The sequence below is a fragment of the Lipophrys pholis genome (genome assembly GCF_963383615.2).
Source record: "Lipophrys pholis genome assembly, chromosome: 19".
Taxonomy (NCBI): domain Eukaryota; kingdom Metazoa; phylum Chordata; class Actinopteri; order Blenniiformes; family Blenniidae; genus Lipophrys; species Lipophrys pholis.
The window spans coordinates 2,145,668-2,170,676 of NC_137647.1; the positions used below are offsets into that span (position 1 = coordinate 2,145,668).

The following is a 25,009-nucleotide window of genomic DNA, read 5'->3' on the forward strand; positions in this document are numbered from 1 at the left end:
CCGAGCCTGAGAGACGCTCTAAAAAAAGGAGTTGCCTGTGAGAACCTGGAAAAAGAGGAGGAAGAGGAGGAGAAGAGGTAGAGTTATTTCGGTACCATTCCGCTCCTCTGGCCTGTTTGTGGCAGGATGAATCCATACATCATCTCCAGAGGAACCGTTAGAGCCGCTTGTTGACGACACGCTCTGATTACTTCCTGCCGAGTCATTTTTACTCGTTTCAACTGCAAATTAGAAGAACTGATGTTGTTCGTCACTCAGTTTGATCAGATTCATTAAACACCTCCGACTCCCAAACCTTCCTGCTCACGCTCACTCTCACTCTCACTCTCACTCTCACTCTCACTCTCACTCTCACTCTCACTCTCAAGCTAATTAGTTTATCATTACCACACAATATTTCAACGGTACCTCTGGCTCTGGAAGATGCTCTATGTATCTATATATCGATATTTCATGACCTATAAACAAAGATAATCTCGAAAAGAACAAAAGACTTCAAATATTACATAAATATTTCAAACTTAATCAAGTCTCATCTACATATTCGCCAAATTCCCCCCCCCCCCAATTTTTTTTTTTTTTTTGCACAATCTTCACGAATTGTGTGAAATAAGAAAAGATAATGTTTGTACTCCAGCTGAGGGAGAAAGTCCACACACACACACACACACACACACACACACTGAGGGGGGATTAAAAGTGTAGTGGTATGCTCATATGTGGATTAAAGCATGTGTACATGTGCGTGTGTGTGCGGGTCAAAGTTCAGCTGTATGTGTGGGCAGCAGGCTGGTGACAGCTGGAGCGGTCGGGGGGGTGGGGGGAGGTGTGTGTGTGTGGGGGGGGTCTGGTTCTGCACAGGGAACCACCTCCCCAGATTAACACTGATCCTGCTCTATACGAGGACGTACAGGAAGCAGAGCATGCCGCCACCGCCGCCGCCGCCGCCGCCATGCTCTCCTCATCACCTGCTGCCGAGGCTTTACGACCCCCCCGCCCCCCGCCCCCCTCCCCCCGCCCACCCTCCCTCCGGTCGGTGTGAGTGGGAATATTAATATCTGAGGCAGCGTATCGACGCCCTGTAAGCCTCAGGTAAACATCCTCCACATGTGTTGTTCTAAAATGGATTAAATTCGCCGCCGTAATCTTCAGCCCGGAGATGAATATTACCTCCAAACACTTAAACGTTCAATCTGTTCAATTTCACCGCACGCCGCTCCGCCGCCGCCGCTCCGCCGCCGCCGCCACTCATGGAAATGTGCAGAAGGAAACGGCAGAAATTGGTTTTAGCTCGACGGCTCAAATCAAAAGATCTCGGAGCGAAAAATCACGGAAACACCGACTGAATACTTCAGTCAAACTTCCTGTTCTTCACTTTTAATCTAAAGTAGAAGAACTTAACTGACAATAACAACCTGATCAATCATCTGAACACGTCGATTTTAATTCTCATTCATGATATTCAAAAAACCCATCAATTCATCCATGAACAACTTTCATTAGTTGCAGCTGTCGTCGCTAAAAACCATCAACACTTCCTGAACAATGGATCCAGACGTCCACAAACAAAAACCGTTTGATGACTTTTATTTCCTGGTTTTTTTAATGTTTGAAACGCGGCACCTGTTTTTATTGTTTTGTTATTTTATTGTTTTACTGTATTTTTTATAAACTCTTTTTATTATTATTATTATTATTGGTCTATTTCTGAAAAGCACTTTGTTTCAGTGGCAGTTGTTTTAAAAAAGTGCTCTATAGATAAAGTTGAGTTGATAAAACACGAGAACATTTTATTTTACAAAGTCGGTTGTTTTTCTCGAGGCTCATTTCTCTTCACACTGAATCCTCAGATGGAACTTTAATTTAGAGCTGCAACAAGTTTTCAACCAGTTTTAATTCAATCCTACACTAAACTTCCGTTTGAAGAAATAAACACGTGAGAACTTGTTAACGGACTTATTATGCGGCGTTCCTCAGGGCTCGGTCGTTGGTCCCTTGATGTTTCATTAAGTTTGTTTTTTTCTGCACTTGTTGGAAAATCTAAATTTTCTTTGTCGTTTTATTGAATGTGAATCTTTTCGGGTTAATTTCTTCCTTTTGTAATACTTTGTTTGATTTCGGTCTTTCTGAAACAGGATACGTTTTGCTCTTTAATGTTGTGAACCATCTCTGGATTCCGTCCGTCATTTATTTGCGTTTTATAGTTTTATTGTGAAGTAGCAGGAAAGGCTGCGGCCGTGTGATGAGATCGGGGCTTCGCTCGACGGGATTTTCAAAGATGGAGCTGCAATAAAGCGCGACGACACGTCTTTCCATCTGCTGTGGCATTTAAAAGCTGCTGATGGCGGCTCCCCGGGATACTCGGATACTGGGATACTCTCCAGCCCACAAAGCCCGGCGCTCAGTCCGGCTCGGCTGAATATTTAAATCCTTTAATGCACAGAGACATCCGGAGGCTGAGCGCTGATTGATTCCTCCTGCAGGAACGTTGCGGGCCTCCGTCACCTCCACCCGCCCGCCGCTCGCCGCCGAGCTTGTTCACAGACACTTAGCAGCAGATTTATTGGGATTTCACCTGAACGGCGTTCCGCCGCAGATCCATCACGGCGAGCGAGCGCGTCTTAAATATGTCTGCTGGACTGAAGGCGACGGATCCGACAGCAGCTCGTATTTCTAGTCGAGTCTGTTTGATGTGGCTGCGTGTCCGGGGTCAGCGGCTAAACATAAATCACTGCGCCGCGCCGCCGCTTCTCCTCACTGGGAGGCGCCGCCGGACACCGGCCCGCTCCGGCCCTTCTCCTGTGGCACAACGCCGTTCATCACACCGGTGGTCCAGGAAACTGCTCCAGAACCTCCAGAACCCTGGATCTACAGACGATACAGAGCTGGAACACCAAGTACTGATGAGTAGAGGTACTGGAAGTACTGATGTGTAGAGGTACTGACGTGTAGAGGTACTGACGTGTAGAGGTACTGACGAGGACTTCCTGTTCAGTTCCTGTTCGGAGCGTCGCTCCGTCAGTCTTTAATTTGAAGAGTTCAGAATGCCAACAGCTGGAGAGGAGGAAGACACTGACGATGAAGAGGAGACATCCTGTGAAGCAAACAGCTGAGAGGAGCATCTCAGGAGGAGCATCTCACGAGGAGCATCTCAGGAGGAGCATCTCAGGAGGAGCATCACAGGAGGAGCATCTCAGGAGGAGCATCTCAGGAGGAGCATCACAGGAGGAGCATCTCAGGAGGAGCATCTCAGGAGGAGCATCACAGGAGGAGCATCACAGGAGGAGCGTCTCAGAAGGAGAGCAGTCAGAGACCATTGGCAGCTGATCTTAAAAAGTCAGAAAACCAGCCTCACCATGAGCATTGCTCCAGAGGCTCCAGAGGATCCAGATCTTCCAGAGGATCCAAAGGTTCCAGAGCTTCCAGAGTTTCCAGAGGGCTGGAGTGTTTACATGGGCAATAATATTTCGTCACATCAGAGTACGAGTTGTTTGTGAAGTTTGTTTATTCCAGCCGCGGCTTTATTGTTTGTTTCCAGAGGATTTGAGCTTCACACGTCCTGAGAGCAGATTATATCGTCGCTCTAATCTCAAAGTTCATCTTCTACAACAACTAGAGTGTCCAGGGTCACCGGGGTCACCGGGATCACCGGGGTCACCGAGGTCACCCACTGGACGTTTAGGGCCCGTTTACATGACAACAGTGCTCAGAGTTCATCTCAGATTATAGAGCAGGGGTGAGCATTCCTGGTCCTGGAGGACCGCGGCCCTGCATGTTTTCAATGTGTCCTGACAGTAATTCCTGGCTCACTATCAAGCTTTCTGCAGAACCTCATGAGAACTCAGGTGTGTTTGAGCAGGGAGACACGGGAAACATGCAGGACTGCCCACCCCTGTTATAGAGCATCTTCCTCCCCAACCATCAGATTATAGAGCATCTTCCTCCCCAACCATCAGATTATAGAGCATCTTCCTCTAACATTCAGATTATAGAGCATCTTCCTCCCGCTCCAATAAAAACCTTCAACCAGCACCGGAGGAGTTGTTGAAACTTGGAGTTGAACTCCAGACCGCCAGACTGCTGACAGATAATCAGTCAAAGCCGCGGCTCAATGACACTAAAGATTAAGACATTTCACCGTATCGGAGAAACACTTCCTGACCTGAGTGGGCAGAAACACAGATTAACAGATTGAGGTTAAATGATCCAGTGCAGGTTTTTCTCTGCACCTTCAGAGGAAAGTGATCAGCTGCTCTGATGTAAACAAAGAGTCCAGACAGGAACCCAGAAGACGTCTCACTGTCCTCGCTCACTCTCCTCGACCTCCTCACTCTCCTCACTCTCCTCGATCTCCTCACTCTCCTCACTCTCTTCACTCTCCTCAACCTCCTCACTCTCCTCACTTTCCTCACTCTCCTGAACCTCCTCACTCTCCTCAACCTCCTCAATCTCCTCAACCTCCTCACTCTCCTCACTCACCTCACTCTCGTCGCTCTCCTCACTCTCTTCACTCTCCTCACTCTCTTCACTCTCCTCCTCCACCTCCTCACTCTCCTCACTCACCTCACTCTCCTCACTCTCCTCAACCTCCTCACTCTCCTCTTCCACCTCCTCACTCACCTCACTCTCCTCACTCTCCTCAACCTCCTCACTCTCCTCACTCTCCTCATTCTCCTCAACCTCCTCGACCTCCTCACTCTCTTCACTCTCCTGAACCTCCTCACTCTCCTCACTCTCCTCAACCTCCTCACTCACCTCACTCTCCTCGCTCTCCTCACTCTCTTCACTCTCCTCAACCTCCTCACTCTCCTCAACCTCCTCACTCTCCTCACTCTCGTCGCTCTCGTCGCTCTCCTCCCTCTCTTCACTCTCCTCACTCTCTTCACTCTCCTCCTCCACCTCCTCACTCTCCTCACTCACCTCACTCTCCTCACTCTCCTCAACCTCCTCACTCTCCTCTTCCACCTCCTCACTCTCCTCACTCACCTCACTCTCCTCAACCTCCTCACTCTCCTCACTCTCCTCATTCTCCTCAACCTCCTCACTCTCTTCACTCTCCTGAACCTCCTCACTCTCCTCACTCTCCTCAACCTCCTCACTCTCCTCAACCTCCTCACTCACCTCACTCTCCTCGCTCTCCTCACTCTCTTCACTCTCCTCACTCTCTTCACTCTCCTCAACCTCCTCACTCTCCTCAACCTCCTCACTCTCCTCACTCTCGTCGCTCTCCTCGCTCTCCTCCCTCTCTTCACTCTCCTCACTCTCTTCACTCTCCTCCTCCACCTCCTCACTCTCCTCACTCACCTCACTCTCCTCACTCTCCTCAACCTCCTCACTCTCCTCTTCCACCTCCTCACTCTCCTCACTCACCTCACTCTCCTCACTCTCCTCAACCTCCTCACTCTCCTCACTCTCCTCAACCTCCTCACTCTCCTCACTTTCCTCGCTCTCCTCACTCTCTTCACTCTCCTCACTCACTCACCTTGCTCTTGCTCACCTCACTCTCTCGCTCACCTCACTCTCCTCACTCGCTCACCTTGCTCTTGCTCACTTCACTCTCCTCGTTCTCCTCGCTCTCCTCACTCTCCTCACGCTCCTCCCCCTTCTCACTCTGCTCTCTCTCCTCGCTCACCTCACTCTCTCGCTCACCTCAGTCAGCTCACTCTCCTCACTCTCCTCGCCCTTCTCATTCTCCTCGCTCTCACTCGCTCACCTCGTTCACCTCACTCCCACTCACCCACCTCGCTCACCTCACTCTCTCGCTCACCTTGCTCTCCCTGCTCTGCTCATGATGATGATGAATCTGCAGATTAGTTAAATGGCTCTGGATTCTGGGGGATTAGGACGGTGGAATTTATTAATCGCAGCTTAGTCAAACGTCCCTCCCCCCCGAAAAAGTTGTGATCATGAGGCGTAAATAAATCTCTGCTCCGAGGTCACTTTGATCAGTTTTAGGTCTCGTTTCCACGACAACGTGAAAGTGAAAACATCGTTTGTGTTTCGTTTTGAGAAAAGTTTCACGTTTACACGTAAAACACTTTCATGTTGCAGCACTAGTGGGTGCTGCAGGTTTCTGTAGTGTACACACACACACACACACACACACACACACACACCTTAACCTCTAGCGTTCACATCGCCGACACAGCGATGGAGTCCAGGCGGTTCTTGAAAGTCTCGTTTCCACGGAGACGGAGACGGAGACGGAGACGGAGACGGAGACGGAGCGTTTTCTAAAAGCTCAAACTGAAGAAACTTCTGTCACCTGGAGTGAACTTCATGAAAACAAAACAACCAGTTTGTTCCAACAAACAATAAAAATCTCTGTGGAAACGTCTCTCTCTCTCTCTCTCTCTCTCTCTCTCTCTCTCTCTCTCTCTCTCTCTCTCTCTCTCTCTCTCTCTCTCTCTCTCTCGCTCTCTCTCTCTCTCTCTCTCTCTCTCTCTCTCTCTCTCTCTCTCTCTCCAGGGTCTCGTCTTACTTTTACATTTTGCTCCCTCTGGTTACAAGCTGGAGGCCAAACAAAGGAAAAGTGTGATTAGAAGCCAGAAGGCGCGGCTGCACTGCGTTAACCCTTTGATTTCACCCCGTCTCACTTGTTACCGTGACGCTGTGACTTGTGTATTTGTGTATTTGTGTATTTGTGTTACTGCTGCAGTTTCTGCATCACGTTGTAGCTTCTGCATTGGCACTTGTCAGGTTTCAGCTTTGTGTTGCAGCTTTCATGTTTCTCAAACGTTGTTGTTTTGTAGTAGTTTCTGTATTTCTGTATCTTTTACATAAGTGCAGCAGCGTGTTTGGTATTTCTGTTGCAGCTTCTGCTTTCACAGGGAAGCTTTGCATTGCAGTGTGTTGTGGATTATTCACTATGGAGCCTTTTGATACACGGATCCTCTCTACACTGATATCGTCGGTGTTACACTGCAGCTTTCGGGGTTTTTTTTTGGTTGCAGCTTTTGTGTGTCTGTTGTGGTTCTTCTATTTGCGTTGCATCTTATGCGATTGTGTTGAAGCTTTTTGACTTCATGTTGCGGCTCATGCGTTTATGTCGCGGTTGGATTTGGATACCCGTTGCAGCTTTTTGCGTTGTCAGTGCTGCTCAATGAAGTTGGGTTGCAGCTGATGCATTTGGCTTCTGGCTCCTGTGAAAAACCAGCTTCTCCATGCATGTTAACATTAATAAAGTGTCTTTGTGGTGGCGCTGCATGCGCCTCGGGCGCCGCAGGGGATGAACTTATGTTGCTGCAGCACTTGTCTGCTTGTTGTGGTTCTTTGTGTTCGGGTTAGCCCTTGTGTTAGCGACCCACTGCTCCACCGCGCTGCCCTGAATCATGATTCAGTTTGTTTCCATGAACGTATTAAATTCTGCAGTGACACAAACACACAGCTCAGCAGCAAAGAATTTAGTGTGAAATATATCCACATCTACAGCAAACACAACAACAACAACAACAATCATAACAACAATAACAACAACATGGCACTAAATAAGCTTCATAATGTGCTGATATTCTCACTCCCGGGGAAAAATAGGTGTTTAGAATTGAATTCACGTTATCAACAGCAGCAGATTGTTCCTCTGTGTGTGTGCGTGTGTGTGTGTGTGTGTGTGTGTGTGTGTGTGTGTGTGTGTGTGTGTGTGTGTGTGTGTGTGTGTGTGTGTGTGTGTGTGTGTGTGTGTGCTGAACATGCAGATGTGGAGATCTTCTTTATTTAAGTTTATTTACCTGATCCATTTATCAAAATGTGCAGATGTCAGCTCAGGCTGACACACACACACACACACACACACACACACACACACACACACACACACACACACACACACACACACACACACACACACACACACACACACACACACACACACACACACAGAGTTTTGTTGCACTGCAGCTTCAGTGCTACGTTTCATTACTAAAACTAACAACAGCACCAACTAGTGGACCAACAAGAAAACTACATCGTTTGCCGTTTATACGTGAAACAAAAACGATGGGTTTTACTTGAAACATTATGACATTATGTTTTTTTCTATTTTGAAAGCTTTTTTTTAATTTCGCATCTGCTGCCTTCGAACAAAGTAAAAACGTACGATGCAGTGAAGGTGATCTTTGTCGCTCAACGGTGTCGCAGTTTGGTTGAGTGAAATGACAACATGAGTGTTAAATGAAGAGTGAGTGTGTTTATTTCCTGCCTCCATATTGACGAGCCGCGGATTATTGATGAGTCACTGTTTGCTTTAATTCTGTACATCCTCCACCTCGGAGTTCGACCTTCAGATATCTGCTGATTAAACACAGTGAAGGTCGGAGCCTCTAAGCATTGTGGCCACGTACGACGGAGACGTTAACCCCAAAGTGTTGGCGAGCTGCCGCAGCCGGGAGGGGTGGGGGTGGGTGGGTAATCAATCTGGAGGAGTGATTGATGAGGCAGCTCCTACCTGAGAATCACACGGCTCCGTCATGTGCTCCGTCTTTTATTTGGACTTCAGTCACGTGACTCAGCGGTGAAACCTGGATAAATATTCCAGAGGCGTCGTGGCGAGAACACCGGTGTTACGCTGAGTTCTGCATCAGTGAACAGAAACGTGTTCAGCTCGCAGGAGGACACACTGCACCATGCACAAACACACTGAGCTGGGCATTCCATCCAAAAGGCAAATATCCCCCCCCCGCTTCCCCAGTAACCCCCCACACTCACACACCCATTTTTTTTTGGTTACCATAAAAGCTGAATTAAACATTTTGTCTTATATCTCTCAACCTTCATTTAATCTCATATGAGGGTATCGGGTCGTATTTAACGGACACACAGTAAGAAGGGTGTGGGTTTGAATCCTTCGTGTGGAGTTTGCATGTTCTTCAAACAGTCCAGGAACTGAATTGATGGACAGGCAACCTTACCAGGTGTATCCACTCCAAGTATATCAAGTCCAGGTGTATATAGTCCAGGTGTATATAGTCCAGGTGTAAATAGTCCAGGTGTATATAGTCCAGGTGTATATAGTCCAGGTGTATCCAATCCAGGTGTATCCAGTCCAGGTGTATATAGTCCAGGTGTATCCAGTCCAGGTGTATCTAGTCCAGGTGTATATAGTCCAGGTGTAAATAGTCCAGGTGTATATAGTCCAGGTGTATCCAGTCCAGGTGTATCTAGTCCAGGTGTATATAGTCCAGGTGTAAATAGTCCAGGTGTATCTAGTCCAGGTGTATCCAGTCCAGGTGTATCTAGTCCAGGTGTATCCAGTCCAGGTGTATCTAGTCCAGGTGTATATAGTCCAGGTGTAAATAGTCCAGGTGTATATAGTCCAGGTGTAAATAGTCCAGGTGTATATAGTCCAGGTGTATATAGTCCAGGTGTATCCAGTCCAGGTGTATCTTGTCTAGGTGTATATAGTCCAGGTGTATCTAGTCCAGGTGTATCCTGTCTTTTCCCTCGGCCGGCTGTGATTGCTGTTATATTCCGACCATGAACCGGGTTGGAGAAGACGACTGAATCTTATCAGTGTCTCTGAATTCTCAGATTTTCTCCTGCATACAACCGTCACAACACGTATTTGGTGTCGTCTCCTTCCCACGGTACCATGAGGGAGGGTGCACCTTTCAGCACCTGTGCAAAACTCAGCATAACAGCGGCTGGTGGTGCATCTGCAGCGCCGAGCGGCACGCCGAGGCCTTGTGCGATGGCCAAATCTCTAAATAAGAGAGTTCCTACACCACAATCAAGCCGCGGGCCGTGACGCCTGGCGGGGATTACCGAGGGATTACGATGTATTCACCCACTGGGACGCCGTCACATGGTCCCCAGACGGGTGCAGCGGCGGAGCGGCGTGCCACTCGGGGACTCGAACGTTGCCGCGGCAGCTTTGATGGAGAGCCCGAGTCTGTCTGACAGCTTTGACACAAACCGGCGCCACCTTCCAGAGGCCGGCGAGCAAAACCACCAGGACTCGCTTGGAAGTAATTAAGAGGGAGAGCGACTGAGTGCAGTCTAGTCCATTAGCGAGGCAGAGCCGTACGACGAGACGGCTCCAGGGTTCAATTCCCGGCGCAAAGCCGCATTCTCTTCTCTGCTTGAATAATTAAAATGTCAGACTCTCATGTAGGAGGGGAAACTGCCCCGGGGCAGATTATGAATCATAACAGCAACACTTTGGATTTTAACTAACCGGCGAGGATGAAACAGTCCAGACCGCCGGCAGATTAACTCCGAACGCTTCGGGCTGTGGAGAAAAACAAGTAACAGCTTCAGAAGTAATGTCACGAGAGGAAAATGATAAATCCTCTTGTTCTCCATTTGTTGCATTAAACAGTCGACGCCATCTGCTGTGTCGGAGCGCCGAGTCCAGCAGCAGCAGGGTGGCAGCTGCCGCCCCGACCGCCGCGCTCACACACTAAAAATACCTCTCGGCCCGTTAATGGCCTCTTACACTCTCTGAGCTACGGCAGGCGGCACGGCGAGGGGCGGGGCAGCGCGGCGCCCAGATGAAGATCAAAGGTCACCAATCAGAACTGCAACCAAAAGGCTGCTGGTTGGCGAGCGACCGGATTGCCGAGAAATTATCACAACATTCCACCGAACGACCAGAACTGACAATCCTGTGTTCTGACCCTCCCCTTCTCTCTGACCCCGTCCCCACCACCCTTCCCTCTGACCCCCCACTTCTTCTCTCTGCCCCCCCCCTCCCCTCTGACCCTCCCACCTCATTCTCTCTGACACCGCCCCATCTGCCCCCATCACCCCCAGGCAGTAGGTGACTGAGATGGGCGTCCCTCCAGGTGGCTCGATCGACTCCCCCTGGTGGCCGGCGTTGGTGCTGCTGCTGCTGTCCTGCGGCCCCCCCCGCTGCGGGGGCCGGCCGTTCGGGGTCCCGGTCCCCTCGGTGAACGTGGCGGTGGTCTTCAGCGGCTCCGCCTACCAGACGGAGATCAAGGGGCGCCTGAGCCGGGAGAATTTCATGGACCTGCCGCTGGAGGTCAACCCCATCACTGTGCTGGTCAACAACACCAACCCGCGGGCGCTGCTCACACGCATCTGCGACACGCTGTCCACCAACCGCGTCCATGGCGTGGTGTTCGAGGACAACGTGGGCTCCGAGGCCGTGGCACAGATCCTGGACTTCATCTCGACGCAGACGGCCGTGCCCATCGTGGGAATCAGCGGGGGCTCGGCTGTGGTGCTGCCGTACAAGGTGAGTCCCAACGGGTCCTGGTCTCTGGTCAGCGAGTCCCAGGTCCCGAAGGTCAGCCAGACACAACATGAGCATGTGGGGCCAAATAGTCATGGTTCAATCCCCCATCCGGAACTTTCCGAGTGTTGAATGTTTCTGTGTGTTGAATGTTTCCATGTGATGAATGTTTCCGAGTGTTGAATGTTTCCGAGCGCTGAATGTTTCTGTGTGTTGAATGATTCGGTGTGTTGAATGTTTCCCAGTGTTTCATGTTTCCATGTTTCTGGTGTTAAATGTTTCCGAGTGATGAATGTTTCTGTGTGTTGAATGTTTCCCAGTGTTTAATGTTTCCCAGTGTTTAATGTTTCTGTTTGTTGAGTGTTTCTGAGTGTTGAATGATTCCGAGTGTTGAATGTTTCCCAGTGTTTAATGTTTCCAAGTGATGATTGTCTCTGTGTGTTGAATGTTTCGGTGTGTTGAATGTTTCCCAGTGTTTAATGTTTCTATTTTTCTGAGTGTTGAATGTTTCCGAGTGTTGAAGTTTCCGAGTGTTGAATGTTTCCAAGTGATGAATGTTTCGGTGTCTTGAATGTTTCTGTGTCTTGAATGTTTCCCAGTGTTAAATGTTTCTGTGTGTTGAGTGTTTATGAGTGTTGAATGTTTCCAAGTGATGAATGTTTCCAGTGTTTAATGTTTCCATGTTTCTGGTGTTAAATGTTTCCGAGTGTTGAAGTTTCCGAGTGTTGAATGTCTCTGTGTGTTGAATGTTTCCCAGTGATGAATGTTTCCGAGTGATGAATGTTTCCGAGTGTTGAATATTTCCAAGTGATGAATGTCTCTGTGTGTTGAATGTTTGTGTGTTGAATGTTTCCGAGTGATGAATGTTTCCGAGTGTTAATCCCAGTCGAAGAAGAAAGTCAACCACAGGTGTGGTACTTAGGTCTGGTTTCCATGACAATGTTCCAGTGAAAACACCTAGTTTTTACGTTTTTGTTTCAGGAAACTTTCAGGTTTACACAGCAACAATCTCAACACGATGTTTATAAAATGTTTATAAAATGTCCCTGTGTAGTTTCCAAGTTTGTCCACTAGTTGGTGCTGCTGTTAGTGTTTGTAATGAAAGCACACACACACGCAGCGGAGAACAACACACTCATTAACATTAACAATAGAAGAACACAGATGAAACCGGAGAAACACTATCAGTGTTTTTACCTTCAGATTGAAACACGACGCCGAGCAGCTGCTCACTCAGCTGAGAGGTCGCTCTACCTCCAGCCGGTAAAACAACCCGTACAAGTAATTACAGTCGGTTTCAGCTGGAGCTTGAAGGTTTTAGCTGCAACGATCCACCAAACAGGAAGCATCACAAAAGGCTCAGCACAGAGATCCACGGTAATCCTTTCAAAATGGCTTATTTCCTGATGACATTTCAGAGCGGCGCTGCGGTGCCGACGTCACGTGACTGCGACTCTCTGCGGCTCTTTATTGATTCACCGAGAGGAAACTGTCACAGAGTTAACGTGATATGACACACCTGCCAGGATAACACTCGGTCAACTCTATGATGCTCCATAATCTGGATGAACGGTTTACCTGGACCAAAACGGTTTACCTGGACCAAAACCAGCACAAAGTCACTGGAGTCACTGACAGACAAACAAAGACTAACGTCAGATGAGCAGGAACCTTCGGGGTCGGCAGGGCGAAGCGCTGCTCCACCATGTCGCCGCTGGTTTCGATGGCAGAGTCCAACTGGAGAATCGTCAGGCCGAAGCAGAACGAGCGGAGGATTATTTCCGTCTCGCTCCACAGCGTCATACCGAGCGGCAGTCTGTGGTTCTGTAGCGTCGTGGCAAATGACCAGCGAGCCGCTCGCCACTCCGCTCACCGCGCAGGAGCCACGTGACGTCAGCGGCACAGGAAGCCGGTGCCAGGGAACTTCCTGCCGCGCGGCGGAGGCTGACATATGTCGCAGCAAAAGGCCGTGGCCAGAAGTCACTCCTCGTGGAGGGGAGGGGGGAGCTATCCCGCTCCAGGACTCGTGCTCCGCGTTGTGTTGCGTCATTCGGTCATTGCTGTTGCCGTGGCCACGGCGCGAGGACCTGAACGTCCTTCACTGTTTGCATCAGTCTGGCTGCGGTCCAACTGTCTTCACCACCGCGTCCTTCAAACGACCTTCAGCCGTCCGCCGAGACGTATATCTTCGCCCTCACGCTAAACCGTATCCCCAGCAGCTCTGGAACGAATGTTTCCAGCTGCGTCAGCTTTTCACTGAGGCTGGTGTCAAATTACAAACACCAAACGCTATGTCTTGGGTAGGAACAACCAGGGACAACAACAAGTTTTTATCCCGAGGTGAGCAGTTAGCATTCTGACATTAGCGGTTTGACTTCTGAGGTTAGCGGTTAGCATCCTGAGGTTAGCGGCTAGATTCACCAGCTCAACACAGATGTCAATAGAGTCACATGACTGCTCTGTTATATCATCAGCTTGCTTTCTTGAAGGGTTAAATTTAAAAGATGTGACGTACTGTTAAATCAAAGGCATCGCAACTTTACCCACAATGCATCTCCGTCCAGAGCAGTACTCATTGTTTACAGGCTAAACTGTGGGACATGGCTTCAGCAGCTCAGCTTCACTCAATGACTCTAATCTTCTTTAGGACTACAGACTATCACTGTTCACCACGCTGAGGCTCACCGCCTCCATCCAACTGCTGCTGAAAGCCTTTGACCACCGCTAGAATCATACACGGAGGAGGAGGAGGAGGAGGAGGAGGAGGAGGAGGAGGAGGAGGAGGACACCGAGCTGAAGGCTGGAATTTCACTCCAAAACAAACTCCAAACATCATCAGCCTGGATTATCTGGATCTTTATGACTGAAGTAGCACACAGCGCTCTATAATCTGATGTTAGAGGAGGAAGATGCTCCATAATAAACACGATGTTGGTTCCTCTGAGTGCAGTTTGCACCTTCTCTCTTTGCTCCCTCTGTGTTAACCCCGTCATGACCTTCTGACCTTCAAGTTTCTGTCACTTAGCGGATGGAGATCCAGTGTTTCCTCTCTGGATCTGTCGTTGGAATCGGAGGCTTCGTTCTGCTGCAGCGTCCCGCGAGGAAACAAACATGAGTCTGATGCTCAGAGATCACAGGTTCTCCTTCCTCTGAATCCACGACTCTGCTTTGAGCTGGGCTGAGCCTCCGGCGAACAAATTTGGACTGAACACTTGTTCTCAGACGATATTTATCGTTTCTCTGTACGGAAGCATCATGAGTGACGGAACCAGACCAGGTCCTGGAGCCTCACAGAGCCCGTTAGCATTAGCATTATGCGACGCTGTGTTACTATTCAGCTAAACTCCAGTTTACTGGAGGAGCTTCATTTATCCTGAAGTCACTCCAGTCCTCCTGACAGCAGCGTGTCCCTCTGGAAGTAGCATTAGCATTAGCCTGTAGCAGCAATTAGCATTCGCCCTCAGTCGTGGTGATTTATTCCTCACATGGATTTATAGGCTCTTGCTTCATATGTAACATGAAGTGGTTTTATAAACGCTGTGATATAAATAAATGTTGGAGCAGAATCTCTTCACAGACACACACACAAACACACACACACACACACACACACACACACACACACACACACACACACACACACACACACACACACACACACACACACACACACACACACACACACACACACACACACAACAGGTGATTGTGCTAGAGATTCAGTGAGGTCTGATTGTTTTCATCTGGCAAAGTTTTTTATCAATAGAAGTGAGTGCTACTCATCCTTCCTGCTTCCCCAGATCCCCCCACCCCCACCCCCCTGGTGCGCTGCTGTTCATTCCAGCAAACAGTACATTATTACACTGAATAAAGTTCCCTCCACCGCCTCCAAGGAGCGCCGCTCAGGGTCACAGACACACTGACAGATGAGGAATTCTGGACCAACGGACTAAAGGTGCGTCGGCCTCATGAAAAGTTAAAATCTCGTTGCTTTACGCTGCAGGTCAGACGAAAGAAGAAAATAGAAAGGAAAGAACTTGAGCTGGACGCTGAGACGCTGACACCCTGACACCCTGACGACTGAAGGAACATTCTGAAAATTATGTAGTTCTCATGTTGGGCCACGAGTTGGTTCTGTTTCGTTTTCATAATGAAACCACACACACACACAAGCCCGGGAACGATACAAATGTTTAGCATTTCCCGTCCCGGAGAAGGTCGCTGAGGGGAGTCAAGTGGTCTGCCTCTGCTGTCACTCACTGCCTTCATTCCTTTCAGCTTCTTGAGGAAGTCCAGGGTCTGTCGAGTCGTCTTCGCCTCACGTTAGAGGAGTTTGGACCTGTTGCCAACTGACGACCAGACTGCTCACTGTGTTCTGGGGCTCTTCCCCGAGTTCCTACTCAGCCTGACTCGACTCACCTCGCTACTGACGCTTTTCCACTACGTGTTAGTACCTGGTACTGTCCTGATACCAGGTACTTACCTAGTTCCAGTAGACGAGGTGACGTCAGCAGATGGCAGGCTGCTGATTGGCCCGCACGTTACGACACAGACAAGTCAGAGGGCGTCTCGTTCATCCACCATTTTTAAAATCCGATCACAACCAGAGAGAGACGCTCTGGACTCACCTGGTGGAGCAGTGACGAGCTGGAGACGTTTCTTTGTCTGGTGGCGACCAGAGGATTGAGGAACGCCACAGAGCGACACGCTACCAGGATCAGGAGGTCTCTGAGCCACGGATACCACCGGTGTTTTGGATTAACTGGTTTCACTGTTAACTGCTGACCAGCGTCCTCCAGCGTCCCCTTTTTAGGTAGACATTAAAAACCAGACCAGAACCCGTAGCTGTGCTGGAGAACGCCGTTTAACCACATTTCCATTCAAGCTTAAAGTATCGTAGTGTTTGTTTGTCTTATTTAAACATCAGCTGCTGCTCACGGCTGGTGGCAGAAGTCACCAGTTAACAGGGGCACCAGTGAAACCGAAACACCGGAGAGTGAAGCACCATCATAACGATTCACATTTTGTAATATGATTAATAAATATATAAAAATATAAACTATTTAATTTATTATTTGCGCTGATGGGGAAAAGCGCTGATGACTCCGCCCACGTCGTGGTCGTACTTTATTGTAATGGAAAACAACCAAGGCTGAGTCGAGTAGAGGGGAGGTGAGTACGGCCGAGTAGGGACTAGTGGAAAAGTACCATTCCTGTCCAGGTTCCTCTCAGACCGTCTGTCGACAGTTTCCCCTGGAAGACGGTAGAGTCGTCAGCTGGAGCGACTCTGCTGTTGTTGAAATCTTTTCCAGGATGAAAGAGTCCTGATTTATTGGCGTTTGCTCGTCGGTCCGTCTGAACGAGCTGGATAATAACTGGAATGTGGTGAAGGATCAATAAACCCTGTACTGGAGCCGACTCGGTCCATCTCTGCCACATTAATACTGACACCTTCATTAATCACAGTTAAGAGACGAGATGGCTTCAGTCTGATGCCTCCACAGTCTGCTTTATTAAATGTTTCTAATCAGGAACCCTTCATGAAGCTGTCGCCTTTTTAAAAATATTGATCTGTGCCTGGAATGCATTGGCAAGAGTGAGTTTTCTGCTATTTAATCTCTTATAGTATGATCAGTGGTGGTTTCCATCAAGTCTTCATTAAGCTCGGAGCCGCGAATGTTAATAAGATTTCAGTTTCTATTAACCATAAGTGGTTTATTAAGATTAATCAAGGCCATTAGCTCCCATTCATAACCCATTGCTTTGGCCTTTCAGCTCATTCCAGTGTTCAGGTGCCGAAGTGGCTGAGAAGCGTTCAATAATTGCCCACAGATCGGTTCAGAGTCGTTAATGAGGCTTTGAGCCGGCAGGTTGTGAAAAGTCTTTCTGATGTGATTCTCCACTGGAGACGAGCTGCGAGGCTTCGAGGCCAGAATTAATTCAGCGGCAGATTATTTACATCAGCGTCTGCTGACGGAGCTCACGCTCTTGAACAGCAGAATCACTCTCAGTCCACTTCATGAACATTGACGGTAAAAACCACTGGGGTCACCTTGGTGGTGGCGGAGGGAAGGACTTCACATGTTTCCATCTTCTGCTTCCTGCTTTTCTGTCGGACCTCCAGTTGTTCTGACGTCAAACAAGAGACACAGCTCCGTTTACTGCAAGGACTTCCAGTGAGAAAGCAAAACTTTCTTCTTCTTTTGAGTTTAATGGCAGTTTGCACCTTTAGAGTTGCATTAACGCCATCTGCTGGTTCTGTCTATCTACATTGTTTCCTGGAAGTCCTGGAGACCTGCAGAGACAGAGCCTGTTAGCAGAGACAGTCTGATAGCAGAGACACTGATAGTAGAGAGAGTCTGATAGTGGCCTGGACAGAGGATCCATCCAAAAAGATGGAGACTCAGAACTGAGCACCGGGACATTAAGAGGAAGTGACGTAGAGGAAGTGATGTTGAAGTGACGTAGAAGAAGTAACGAAGAAGGAGTGACGTAGAGGGAGTGATGTAGACGGAGTGACGTTGAGGAAGTGACGTAGAGGAAGTGATGTAGAGGATGTGACGTTGAGGAAGTGACGTAGAGGAAGTGACGTTGAGGAAGTGACGTTGAGGAAGTGACGTAGAGGGAGTGACGTTGAGGAAGTGACGTTGAGGAAGTTACGTAGAGGGAGTGACGTTGAGGTAGTGACGTAGAGGAAGTGACGTTGAGGAAGTGACGTTGAGGAAGTGACATAGAGGAAGTGACGTAGAGGAAGTGACGTTGAGGAAGTGACGTTGAGGAAGTGACGTAGAGGAAGTGACGTTGAGGAAGTGACGTTGAGGAAGTGACGTAGAGGGAGTGACGTAGAGGAAGTGACGTTGAGGAAGTTACGTAGAGGGAGTGACGTTGAGGAAGTGACGTTGAGGAAGTGACGTTGAGGAAGTGACGTAGAGGAAGTGACGTAGAGGGAGTGACGTAGAGGAAGTGACACACTGATCTGGGCTGGTCAGACTGACCTGCAGGACTCGACAGTTGATGACAGAAGCTCCCTAACGGCTGACTTTATTTCAATTAAACTAATCCGTGTGTCATTTGATTTTCTGGACGATCTTGAAAATCTTTTAGTGAAGATGTCGGAAACAAATGAAGGGCGTTTGAAAAGCTGCTGTGGTTCCCCAGGAACACGTGGACTCTTATCTCCAGGAAGCAGCTTCCGGAGTGTAAACAGGCTGTTTGGGGATGAAAGCAGCTCCGCTGGACTTTATCTGCAGCATCGAGCCTTGAAGGACTTTAACTTCTGCTCCACGTGTGAAAGGTTGAAGAGAGAAAGAGCCGGCCGGCGTTTCTTATCTCATCTGTCTGGGTGGCAAAGCAGCATGGTGCTAATACCCCCCCCCCCCCACCACCACCACCTCCACCCCCCCCCCCCCCCCCCCCCCCCCCCACCCCCAGGATGGTTCTACATGTATGCTGCTCACACCCCCCTCCTTGATAACACACTTAACACAAGCAGCACCTACGCTCGCGGCTCAAGGTCAAGCGTTTGCAGAGAAGACAGATGAAACGTGGTGCGGCGGCGGCGGCCACGCGGTGATAGCGCCATCCCTCTGAATTTGCAGCTATGGATGACGGCCGGCGTTCGCAGGCAGAACGAAGACGTGATGAATGAGTCTGCAGCCGCCGGAGGAGCCACTTAGTGTGTGTGTGTGTGTGTGTGTGTGTGTGTGTGTGTGTGTGTGTGTGTGTGTGTGTGTGTGTGTGTGTGTGTGTGTGTGTGTGTGTGTGTGTGTGTGTGTGTGTGTGTGTGTGTGTAGTTGTAATTCGTCAACATGATTGCACACTGACCCGCCGCAGGGCCCGTTTCCATGGCAACGTTTCAGGTGAAAAATATAATTTTAATTTTAGTTTCACGTTGACGCTGCAAAGTTCTGAGAACAACGTCTGTTTACACGGAAACGACAGAAACACTGAAACCGAAGTAGTTTGCATGTCGTTGGATGTTTCTGTAATGAAACCACAAACACTATGACTGGTGACTGTCAGAATAAAACCACCAACTTTGATTGTTATTACGGTGACTGTCAGAATAAAACTACCAAGTTTGATTGTTATTACGGTGACTGTCAAAATAAAACCACCAAGTTGGATTGTGATTATGGTGACTGTCAAAATAAAACCACCAAGTTGGATTGTGATTATGGTGACTGTCAAAATAAAACCACCAAGTTGGATTGTGATTATGGTGACTGTCAAAATAAAAGTGCCAAGTCAGTCTACAGGAAACGAATGTAAGTCGATGCAACGCCTCTTAAAACACAAAACATGTGTGTCAGTGGAGACTAAAGTCTGTGTGTGTGTGTGTGTGTGTGTGTGTGTGTGTGTGTGTGTGTGTGTGTGTGTGTGTGTGTGTGTGTGTGTGTGTGTGTGTGTGTGTGTGTGTGTGTGTGTGTGTGTGTGTGTGTGTGTGTGTGTGTGTGGTATTAAGATGTTTTTTGTATTCAGAGTAAACCATGTGCAGGAGGTGAAGTAAGATCTTCTCACAATCCTGTACCCCCCCCCCCCCCCCATCCCCGCAGGGCGAAGGCTCCAACTTCCTGCAGCTGGGCTCGTCGATGGAGCAGCAGGTCAACGGAATGTTCAAGGTGATGGAGGAGTATAACTGGGACAGCTTCGTGGTGGTGACCAGCCTGTACCCGGGCTACGAGGCCTACGTGGACTACATCAAGTCCTTCACCGACACCAGCTACTTCCTGTGGGAGGTGCAGGACGTGCTGACCTTCGACATGTCGGCCGACAGCACCAATGACATCCGGGCGCGGCGGCTGCTGCAGCAGATCGACGCCCAGGTGCTGCTGGTGTACTGCTCCCATGAGGAGGCGCAGTACCTGTTCTCCATGGCGGGGGAGGCGGGGCTTCTGGGGCCGGGCTACATCTGGATCCTGCCCAGCATGGCGGTGGGGAACCCCGACGTCCTGCCGCCCGACAGCTTCCCCGTGGGGCTGATCAGCATCATCACCGACCGCTGGCGGATGAGTCTGAGGAAGAGGGTGCGTGACGGCGTGGCCATCGTGGTCAAGGGCGTGGAGAGCTTCCGCAAGCAGAGAGGCTTCGTACCCGAAGGCCACAACGACTGTCTCAACCCCGCCAAGATAGTGGTGACCAACGACACGCTGTTCAGGTGAGCCACGCACCGACGCCTGGTTACCTGGTTCAGAACCCGAGGTGATGTTGAGGGTAACCATGGTTACACGCCATTTAGACACTAATACTCCAGTCAGCTTTGTGAACAGCCGCTTCCAAATCCCCCATGATGCACCACTCAGTAGGAACCACCAGCCACAGTGACTGATGATGAAGCCATGACCCGCCTACTCCGCCTCTGATTGGCTAGTACCCACTGCATTCCCTGATCTGATTGGTTAACTTCTGTTTACCTTAAGCACCAGAGCTGACGAGTCAATCAGAGGACGGCGAGTCAATACGAGAAGATAAATGAGAGGAGGAAGATGCTCTATAACCTAATGCTACAGGAGGAAGATGCTCTATAATCTGGATGTTAGAGGAGGGAGATGTTTTGTAATCTGATGTTAGAGGAGGAAGATGCTCTATAATCTGGATGTTAGAGGAGGGAGATGTTTTGTAATCTGATGTTAGAGGAGGAAGATGCTCTACAATCTGGATGTTAGTGGAATGTGCTCTATAATCTGGATATGGGTGCTGCTCTACAATCTGGATGTTAGTGGAGGGTGATGCTCTATAATCTGGATGTTTGTTGGGGAGATGCTCTATGATCTGTATGTTAGGGGGGGAAGATGCTCTACATACCACAACATGGATGTCGTCATGATGCTGCTCCAGCCGGCAGCAAAGACAACTTCCTCTTTATAACACCGCAGAACCATCAGACAGGAGGGCGTCGACCATAGCACAAAGCAGTGTGATTGAGTGTCATAGCGCCATTATAGCGCCATTATAGCGCCATTATAGCGTCGTCATAGCGCCGTTATAGCATCGTCATAGCGCCGTCATGGCCTCTCGTCCTCACTCGACCGGAGTCTTCTGAAAGCAGTTCCTGACGAGGGTCGGGCTCACCTGATAATGAGATCACGGCAAGTTAGCAGATTAGCGGGCCGTCACGCTGGTCCGGCTGCTCGCGGCGAGCTTTCATCACCTCCACAGGAAGCAGGCGGAGGTGAGAGCGAGCAGCACCGCGGCTCTACGTTCACACCACCATGATGCAACCGCAGTGAAAAGTGTTCTCAGGCAGCGGCCGGGACGCCTCGGGTCCTTCACTCAACGTCCTGCTGCGCCAGCTACAGCACACTGTAATCACATTACTTCTGCAGTTACCTCACGGAATGAGATTGGTTTTATTTGAAATGTTCCCTTGATACTTTTATCTACTTTGTAATCTCCAGTATTTATGTTTCATTCAATATAGAATCTATTTATGAAAAACTCTTGCACTGTGCATAGCATTAGATATTAAAGGTTATAGAGCATCTTCCTCCTAACATAAGATTATAGAGCATCTTCCTCCTCTATGATCCAGATTATAGAGCATCTCCCCCAACTAATATCCAGATTATGGAGCATCTTCCTCTTCTAACATCCAGATTATGGAATATCTTCCTCCTCTAACATCCAGATTATAGAGTATCTTCCTCTTCTAACATCCAGATTATAGAGCATCTCCCCCAACTAATATCCAGATTATGGAGCATCTTCCTCTTCTAACATCCAGATTATGGAGTATCTTCCTCCTCTAACATCCAGATTATAGAGTATCGTCCTCCTCTAACATCCAGATTATGGAGCATCTTCCTCTTCTAAGGTTCAATCTAGAGTTTAAACACTGTAACATTCAGGAGTTTTCACTGTTGCTCCACTCTGGTTCATTAAAGGCCATAAACAATCACAGCGGCCAGAACCCGAGTTTTAATCTGCCAGGAGAGACTCGGCTCCAGCTGACGAGTGTCGGCCTGTCGGCTGCCGCCGGCGCCCTCTACATGCTCTACCCTCTACCACCTCTACATGCCACCTTACGCTTTGGAAACGCGGCGCCTTTTTAACGACGCTGTTTGTTTTGTCCTCAGGCACATGCTGAACGTAACGTGGGAACACAACGACTTCTCCTTCAACACCAACGGCTACTTGGTGAATCCGTCCATGATCATCATCACTCTGGACCGGGAGAGACAGTGGGACAAGGTGAGTCGGCTACTTCCTGAGAGATTACTGCTGGTACTCAGATTACAAACTGTAACCAACACTCGCAGTTACACTACAGTGTTGGCCAACTCTGCAATCTGGACGTTAGAGGAAGAAGATACTGTACAATCTGGATGTTGGAGGAGTAAAATGCACTATAATCTGGATGTTAGAATAGGAAGATGCTCTTTAATCTGGATGTCAGATGAGGGAGATGCTCTATAATCGGGATGTTTGAGGGGAATATGCTCTATAATCCGGATGTTTGCGGAGGACGATGCTCTATAATCCGGATGTTTGAGGAGGAAGATGCTCTATAATCTGATGTTAGTGGGGAAGATGCTCTATTTTCTGGAAAAGGGAAATACATACTAGAACAAGAAAATGTGAAAAACATATTTTTGCCCCCTCTAGTTGGTTTTATCTCTTACGAGGTCGCCGGCGGTCCGAACTCGAACCTCGTCCTGGTTTATGACAGTTTGTAGCTGGATTAGCTTCGGTGGCAGGATTACATGACCGATCAATGATTTACGTTCCGCTCAAACGGCTGTTGTTCTGCGATGTTTGTTCACCAACAACGGAAGTCACAAAGAAAAACAGCTCCGATTATCAGAATGGTATCGTCAGCGAAACGCTGGAACAGGAAGGTTCAGGAAGTTAAACGATCTGAAGAGAAGAAAACGGAGGACAAGAGGAGGACGACAGATAAGAAACAACGACGGAAAGAGATAAAACTCCATAAAATAAAATAATAATACAATCACTAAAAACACTGGTTGGGAGAAAGATGTTCCAGATTAAAGATAAAATGTGGCGAGAGGAAAACAAACACGCAGACATTAGTAATGCTGAGGTCGTGGCGTTAACGATGCTGAAGAAGATTTCTGGTCTGAATCGACGACGTTCAGAAGAAGAAACGATTGAAGATGAAAGTGATGGAGTCGTTCAGCCACACTGACCTTCACCTGAACCTTCCAGAGCAGATTTTATTCCAACATCTGGGATCAAGTCTCAGTTTCTACCTGAGAAAAGTGAGACGTTTCGTTTCTCTGCTGAACTTCCTGCTGCCCGCGGCGATCCTCCCCTCGCCGGACTCAAAATCAATCAAACGCTCTGATTGCCTTTTCACGCCGCTCGTGTCTGTGTCGGCCGCGTCCCGACTGATGGAGCGACAGGGCGATGGAGTGATGGGCCAACAGAGCAACGGAGCAATGGAATGACAGAGCAACGGAGTGACAGGCCGACGGAACAACAGAGCGACATGCCGATCGGCTGATCGGCCGACGGAACGACAGAACGACAGAACGACAGAACGACTGAACGACGGAGTGACGTGCCGATCGGCTGATCGGCCGACAGAACGACGGAACGACGGAGTGACAGAACGACGGAACGACGGAGTGATAGGCCGACGGAACAACAGATCGGCAGAGCGACATGTTGATCAGCTGATCGGCCGACGGAACGACGGAACGACAGAACGACAGAACGGCAGAGCGATCGGCTGATCGGCCGACGGAACGACAGAGCAACGGAAACACAGAATGACGGGCCGACGATGCAACGGGCTGACAGAGCTACGGAATGACAGAATGATAGAGCGAACGGTGAGGGAGCAACAGAGACGCCTCCTTCTTCTCCATTTATTGATCTGATATGAGCCACGGCGCTCGCAGCACACCAGACGCTTTAATCTCCAGCTGACCTTTGACCTCCAGCTGACCTTTAATCTCCAGCTGACCTTTGACCTCCATCTATAAGTCCGTCTCAGACAGAACACGGTGGAGAGGAGACACTTCCACTTCCTGTCACTTACAACGGTGACGTATGATTATCTGGAATCACGTTTATCCAGCGGAGGAAGAAAATTTGATCAAATAAAAACAAATCATGTTATTGACACATGTTGTTCTCCTGGATCAACAACAGAGTTTGTCCGGCTGACAGTCGAGGGTTTCAGCTCCGCTTTTTTTTATTTAACCTTCGTTTGTTGTTTTTTAACCTTCGTTTGTTGTTTTTAACCTTCGTTTGTTGGTTTTTAACCTTCATTTGTGGACTTTGACGCCTCAGTCAGCAGATTGTTTAAAACCCACTAACAAACAGGTCACGGCTTCCTCCAATAATTCAGCTTGAACTGTTTAATCCCATCTCCATTACACATTGAGCTTTCTGGCGAATGCTCATTTCCGCCCCCTGACACAAACCGTCCAATCAGAGCAGCTCACTGCTGAAGCAGCACCGAGCTGGAGTTGATCCACTGCATTACAAGTAGAATCGTCTCTCACGTCCCCGCAGACCCCGAATCAATTTCCTCTCAAGTGTCTGAACCGAGCCCCAATCTGTGGAACACGCCGGAGCCTCGGGGCCCGACGGGCTGGAGGCGACACACGGGAACGGCCAGCCACAACATTATGACCACCTGCTGGTCCCAACGCTCTGCAGCTCCTCTTGCAGCTCCTCTGGACTTGTTGGATCTGCACCCAAACGTCACCAACACATCCTTTAAACCCTCCATGGAGATCTGACTATGAACTGTGTAAATAATGAATTTGTCCAGCAGTCGTGTCTTTGTGTTTGAGTCTTTAATTAAAACTACTTGAAGATAAAATGTTTCTCTTAACTGTTGTT

The 25,009-nt window shown here is 48.9% G+C and overlaps 1 protein-coding gene across 1 annotated transcript in view; it reads left to right on the plus strand.

The window, feature by feature from the left end:
• Positions 1-10,765: 10,765 nt before the first annotated feature.
• Positions 10,766-25,009, plus strand: part of grin2ca (glutamate receptor, ionotropic, N-methyl D-aspartate 2Ca) — a gene marked incomplete at its 5' end in the record, with an annotated part of 29,046 nt that continues 14,802 nt past the window's right edge. Inside the window, 3 exons of the mRNA XM_080487193.1 lie at positions 10,766-11,194; positions 19,747-20,348; positions 22,267-22,381. Coding sequence (XP_080343319.1) covers positions 10,766-11,194; positions 19,747-20,348; positions 22,267-22,381 — 1,146 coding nt within the window. The remainder of the gene's footprint in view (positions 11,195-19,746; positions 20,349-22,266; positions 22,382-25,009) is intronic.